A 6,518-nucleotide genomic window follows, 5' to 3' on the forward strand; every position below is an offset into this window, starting at 1 on the left:
GGAGATGGCAAGACTGAACGCTGACATTCAAGGAATCAGCGAACTAAAATGGACTGGAATGGGTGAATTTAACTCAGATGACCATTATATCTACTACTGTGGGCAGGAATCCCTTAGAAGAAATGGAGTAGCCATCATGGTCAACAAAAGAGTCCGAAATGCAGTGCTTGGACGCAATCTCAAAAACGACAGAATGATCTCTGTTCGTTTCCAAGGCAAACCATTCACTATCACAGTAATCCAAGTCTATGCCCAACCAGTAACGCTGAAGAAGCTGAAGTTGAACGGTTCTATGAAGACCTACAAGACCTTTTAGAACTAACACCCGAAAAAGATGTCCAGACTGGATTATTAGAGAAAACTAATTTGACAATTTAAAAAATATTAATAATCATTTTTAAAGTTCTTTTAAAGGATCATTTGCTATGATTGTTGCTAATTAAATGCAACAGAGACAGTCATAGTCACTATTCAATATTACAATGTTGGTATGTTTAATGAAATAGAAAGGGACGTTTTAGAGGTTGAATAACTTTTGCATGTTTTTCCTAAACTAGTGTGTTCAGTAATTCTATATATAATATCTTAAGTATTGAAAAGATTAAAAATTAGCTAAAATAATACAAAGGTTTATTAATGAACAAACAGGGCCATTACATATTTAATTCAGAAATTTTAAGTTTTTATTTAAAAAGTAGAATTAGTGATATTTTACATGTATAACTATGTACTAAACACACCTCCACTATAAAACTCAGCACACTTAACAAATACTACCATAAGGCTTATAGTCTAAGGGTTCAAATTCAAATGAAAGTTGGAAATTTAAATCTTTACCTAATATCTTCTGAGAGCAAAGAACAATCATTAGCTTCATAACTGTACACAGTGGATCCAGTGAATTCTAAGAAGGGCAGGTGATCTTCCAAAACACTCTTCCGAACAGATGCCTTGAGTTAAACAAAATTCCAAAAAGGCACAAATAAAAGTCACATTAAATAATAAATATTCATTGAAATAATAAAATTCACTGAAATATGGCAAATTAATAGCTCTAAGTTTTATCAACTAAAGCTTTATAGATTAATGAGTCATATGGACAATTTAACAAAGATGAAGCTACCTACTGTAAAATTATTTTTCTAACAAATTTACTTGCAAACTTCTACCCTATTTTCATAAAAGCATTTATTTTGTTAATACTTTTCTGCAATTATATTAGTATTCTAGATGCAATAATGTTGCCTTAAAATATTGAAGACTGGTTGGTGAAGCTTAAATCCATCAGGACTTAAAATTCACTTGACCATAAAAAAATTCACCAAAATAAATACTGTCTAAATTACAATCTGAATTGGAACAAATTGGCAAGGCCAGCCATGTGAACTAGATAAAAAGGGAAAACAGAATAAGAATTCTTATATTGTAAACCCAATTAAAATTTAATTCCACTCATCCATTCAATGACTAGGTTCTGGTTCATTCACAACAACTCTAAAAGTAAATAATGGCTTGAAGTTTATAAGTGTGAGGATGAACTCAGTTTACAGTCAAATATACATTAAATTTTCCATCTGAAAGAACTACTGATGAACTGCATACCTTTTTTTCTTCTACTGTATAGCTCTTCTGCACAGACATCCAATCAGGAAGTTTCCGCTGCCCTCCTCTTTCCAACGTTTGTTCACTCATCTTTAAAAGGTCCTAGTTGCAAAACCCAAAGAACAATTATTCTGTTAATAAACCCAGTCTTTGTAAGAAAACCCACAGATAGACCAATCAACCTGACTGAAGAGCCAAACATACATATTTAAAGTAAGCTGTGGCATCTGGGCCCAAACACAGGATGTAAGAGCCAGAATCGCAAAAGAAACAACATGCTAGCTCTAAGCCATTCATTTAGTATTTCTTCTTTTTAAAATAAGTGAGGCAGTTTAATAGAGTTCTAAATTCTAAGCTTCTAGCAGTTTCTAAATTCTATTATTCTCTGACTTTGATCTCTTCAAAAAACAATCTTCATCTCATTCACAATGAGAATCTCTGGGTATATAAATTTTTATAAATTTTTGATAACTTTAATTTTCTTATCATATTGCCTAAGATCTAAGTAAACTCATGAAACTGTTAAATTGTTCACAAATCTACCTGAAAAGACAGAAAAGCTTTTCTATATTAAGGGTTTTTATTACACTCTTGGCCTATCAAGTGAACTAGTCTCTCTAGTTTCGTTGGGAGTATTTTTTAAAAATCTGTTATGAGCTTTGAGGGCTCTCCTCAACGTAAACTGCACTTCAAGAACGGTTACAGAATTACAAAGACTAGGAACACTATGACATACTCTGTTAAAGGTAAAACAGAGCCATCTCCTCATGTCACTTTACACAATAAACTGAAGTGGCCTTAAGGTCTTAATAAAACTCTTCAAACGCGAACCTTATTCCTGACATCTCAAATTTCTAGTAAACGCACAGCAGATTTTAATATATACCTGAAGATTCTTATGATGAAACATGATATCAACATGAAATAATCAAAGCAACTCTTTATGATTAGGGGTTAGCTTGTCATCCCTATTGATATTATAAATGCTGAAGAAATTAAACAGCATCCAGCAAGTATCCATTAAGTTCTCCTCTTCCCAAGCATAAACCCCCAAAACTGATAACACTAATAATGTATGAAAGAAAATTTTTAAAGATTACTTTGGCAAACAAATCTGGCATACAGAACAAACTCACTCTTACACCTTGAGAAGGAAACGGTTAACAGCAGTAGAAGGTAACTCACTCACTCTATTGAGGAAGTGGGAATGGAAGACCTCAACCACTGAGCCACCAGGGCTCACCTATCACTGGTATCTACTAGCCAAAAAATACCAAAGAGCATCTATCTAGAAAATGTTGTTAGCCAGATATAACTAACCTATCTAGATTGCTTATCATAAATAAGCTTGGAATGATGGATTTATTAATTTATTCCTGGAAAATGGGAGGTAGTCAGCAAGCTGTACAATAAAGATAATATAAAACAGAGAGGAGTTCCAAAATGAAGACAACTTCCTTTGTGCAATTTTTTTTTAACTGCTCAAAACTATTTTGCTAATCCAAAATCATAAATTGGTACTAATGCAGAAGAAAAGGAAATTTTTAGAATCTGTGTGTGAGAGTTTGGGGTTCCTCCAAAAACCAAAAAGAAAATAATATTCCATCTGCACTTCGTGCTTGCCTGTACTCTTTGTATCATCAGCAAAGTCTGGCATTGGGGAAGATCTATGGTTCAGTCGATCAGAACTAACAACTCGAATGTTAGCACTCCCATCTGCATTATATGTTGTAAGATAAAATATATGCTGGATGAAACACAAGCTGGAATCAAGATTTCCAGGAGAAATATCAAAAACCTCAGATATGCAGATGACACCACCCTTATGGCAGAGAGTGAAGAAGAAATAAAGAGCCTTCCTGATGAAAGTGAAAGAGGAGAGTAAAAAAGTAGGCTTAAAACTAAACATTTAGAAAACTAAGATCATGGCATCCAGTCCGATCACTTCATGGCAAATAGATGGGAAAACAATGGAAACAGTGACAGACTATGTTTTGGAGCTCCAAAATCACTGAAGATGGTGACTGCAGCCACGAAATTAAAAGACGCTTGCTCCTTGGAAGAAAAGTTATGACCAACCTAGACAGCATATCAAAAACCAGAGACATTAGTTTGCCATCAAACATTCGTCGAGTCAAAGCTATAGTTTTTCCAGTGGTCATGTATGGGTGTGAGAGTTGGACTGTAAAGAAAGCTGAGCGCTGAAGAATTGATGCTTTTGAACTGTGGTGTTGGAGAAGACTCTTGAGAGTCCCTTGGACTGCAAGGAGCTCCAATCAGTCAATCCTAAAGGAAATCAGTCCTGAATACTCATTGGAAAGACTGATGCTGAAGCTGAAACTCCAATACTTTGGCCACCTGATGTGAAGAACTGACTCATTTGCAAAGACCCTCATGCTGGAAAAGATTGAAGGCGGGAGGAGAAGGGGATGACAGAGGATGAGATGGTTGTATGGCATTACCGACTCAAGAGATATGAGTTTGAGTAATCTCTGGGAGTTGGTGATGGACAGGGAGGCCTGGAGTCCTGCATTCCACGGGGTTGCAAAGGGTCAAACACGACTGAGTGACTGAACTAAACTGACTGACACATTGCAAGGCATTTTATGTTAACGGTTATTAATAAGCTTATATTTATTTCAAATCCTAAAGATGATGCTGTGAACGTGCTGCACTCAAAAGCCAGCAAATTTGGAAAACTCAGCAGTGGCCACAGGACTGGAAAAGGTCAGTTTACATTCCAACCCCAAAGAAAAGCAATGCCAAAGAATGCTCAAACTAACACACAATTGCACTCATCTCACACGCTAGTAAAGTAATGCTCAAAATTCTTCAAGTGAAGCTTCAGTATGTGAACCGAGAACTTCGAGATGTTCCAGCTGGATTTAGAAAAGGCAGAAGAACCAGAGATCAAATTGCCAACATCCAATGGATCACAGAAAAAGCAAGAGAGTTCCAGAAAAACATCTACTTCTGCTTTATTGACTACGCGAAAGCCTTTGACTATGTGGATCACAACAAACTGGAAAATTCTTCAGGAGATGGGAATACCAGCCCACCTTACCTGCCTCTTAAGAAATCTGTATGCAAGTGTAGAAGCAACAGTTAGAACCGGACACGGAACAACAGACTGGTTCCAAATTGGGAATGGAGAACATCAACGCTGTATATTGTCACTCTGCTTATTTAATTTATATTCAGAGTACATCATGCAAAATGCCATGCTGGTTCAAGCACAAGATGGAATCAAGATTGTAGGGAGAAATACCAATAATCTCAGATATACAGATGACACCACCCTTATGTCAGAAAGCAAAGAAGAACTAAAGAGCCTCTTGATAAAAATGAAAGAGGACAGTGAACAAGCTAGCTTAAAACCCAACATTCAAAAAACTAAGACATGGCATCTGGTCCCATCACTTCATGGCAAATAAATGAGGAAACAATGGAAACAGTAACAGACTTTGAGGGGGCTTCAAAATCACTGCAGATTGTGACTACAGCCATGAAATTAAAAGACGCTTGCTTCTTGGAAGAAATGTTATGACCAACCTAGACAGCATATTAAAAACCAGAGACATTACTTTGCCATCAAAGGTCTGTCTGGTCAAAGCTATGGTTTTTCCAGTAGTCAGGTATGGAGGTGAGAGCTGGACTATAAAGAAAGCTCAGCACTGAAGAATTGATGCTTTTGAACTGTGGTGTTGGAGAAGACTCTTGAGAGTCCCTTGGACTGCAAGGAGCTCCAACCAGTCAATCCTAAAGGAAATCAGTCCTGAATACTCATTGGAAGGACTGATGCTGAAGCTGAAACTCCAATCCTTTGGCCACCGATGTGAAGAGCTGACTCATCGGAAAAGACTCTGACGCTGGGAAAGATTGAAGGTGGGAGAAGGGGACGATAGAGGATGAGATGTTTGGATGGCATCACCGACTCAATGGACACGAGTTTGAGTAGGCTCTGGGAGTTGGTGATAGACAGGAAAGCCTGGCGTGCTGCCGTCCGTGGGGTCACAAAGAGTAGGACACGACTGAGCAACTGAACTGAACTGGTGCCACAAATCCAAAGCCCTTAACAGGAAAGTTGAAAGCTAATCCCAAAGTATGTGTATATATACACAACACACATAGGAAAAGAGTCTATTCTTAATCTTAAAACACATTATTATTAAACTGGAAAACAAGTTTTGCTATATACAGAGTAGATCATTTGCAAAACTTCCAGAAAATTGTTTTCTGCAAATAATAAACAACTCTATAAAAACAACTATAAAATCTTGTAATTCTGTAGTAATCATTCACACTGCCAGAAGAGAAATAAACCTCAGTAACTCTTCCCTATAGCCAACTATATGACTGAAATCATTTTAATTTAAAATGTCTAATTTTTAGATGTACATACTCTTTTTTGCACACAAAATTCTATCTAGATGCCTCCAGGTTAAGAATTTGAAAGTAAACTTGTTTACAAACCTAACATTTTTATCAAACTTAATAATACTTACATCTTGGGCCAGATAAAAAGCACACAGAAAAGAAAGTTGGAGAATAATTCACAGTAGAGAAATTCTTCTGCATGCATGTGGCTTTTAATCATTGATTAGATAAAGGTTATTCTTGGAAAGGTTATTCATTACCAGATGGTCAACACCGAAATCAGATTGATTATATTCTTTGCAGCCAAAGATGGAGAAGCTCTATACAGTCAGCAAAAACAAGACCGGGAGCTGACTGTGGCTCAGACCATGAACTCCTTATTGCCAAACTCAGACTGAAATTGAAGAAAGTAGGGAAAACCACTAGACCATTCAGGTATGACCTAAATCAAATCCCTTATGATTATACAGTGGAAGTGAGAAATAGATTTAAGGGGCTAGATCTGATAGATAGAGTGCCTGATGAACTATGGAATGAGG

At 36.5% G+C, this 6,518-nt stretch overlaps 1 protein-coding gene across 5 annotated transcripts in view; it reads right to left on the reverse strand.

Moving 5' to 3' along the window:
- Positions 1 to 6,518, reverse strand: part of WRN (Werner syndrome, RecQ helicase-like) — a 125,505-nt gene that overhangs the window by 101,651 nt on the left and 17,336 nt on the right. For all 5 annotated transcript variants that reach the window (XM_010838804.1, XM_010838805.1, XM_010838803.1 and 2 more), the window contains exons 2-3: positions 1,603 to 1,704; positions 838 to 950 (exon numbers count right to left, since the gene is read on the reverse strand). In XM_010838804.1, coding sequence (XP_010837106.1) covers positions 838 to 950; positions 1,603 to 1,692 — 203 coding nt within the window. In that variant the 5' untranslated portion in view covers positions 1,693 to 1,704. The remainder of the gene's footprint in view (positions 1 to 837; positions 951 to 1,602; positions 1,705 to 6,518) is intronic.

This window comes from Bison bison, unplaced genomic scaffold (genome assembly GCF_000754665.1).
Source record: "Bison bison bison isolate TAMUID 2011002044 unplaced genomic scaffold, Bison_UMD1.0 scf7180017864105, whole genome shotgun sequence".
Lineage (NCBI taxonomy): Eukaryota > Metazoa > Chordata > Mammalia > Artiodactyla > Bovidae > Bison > Bison bison.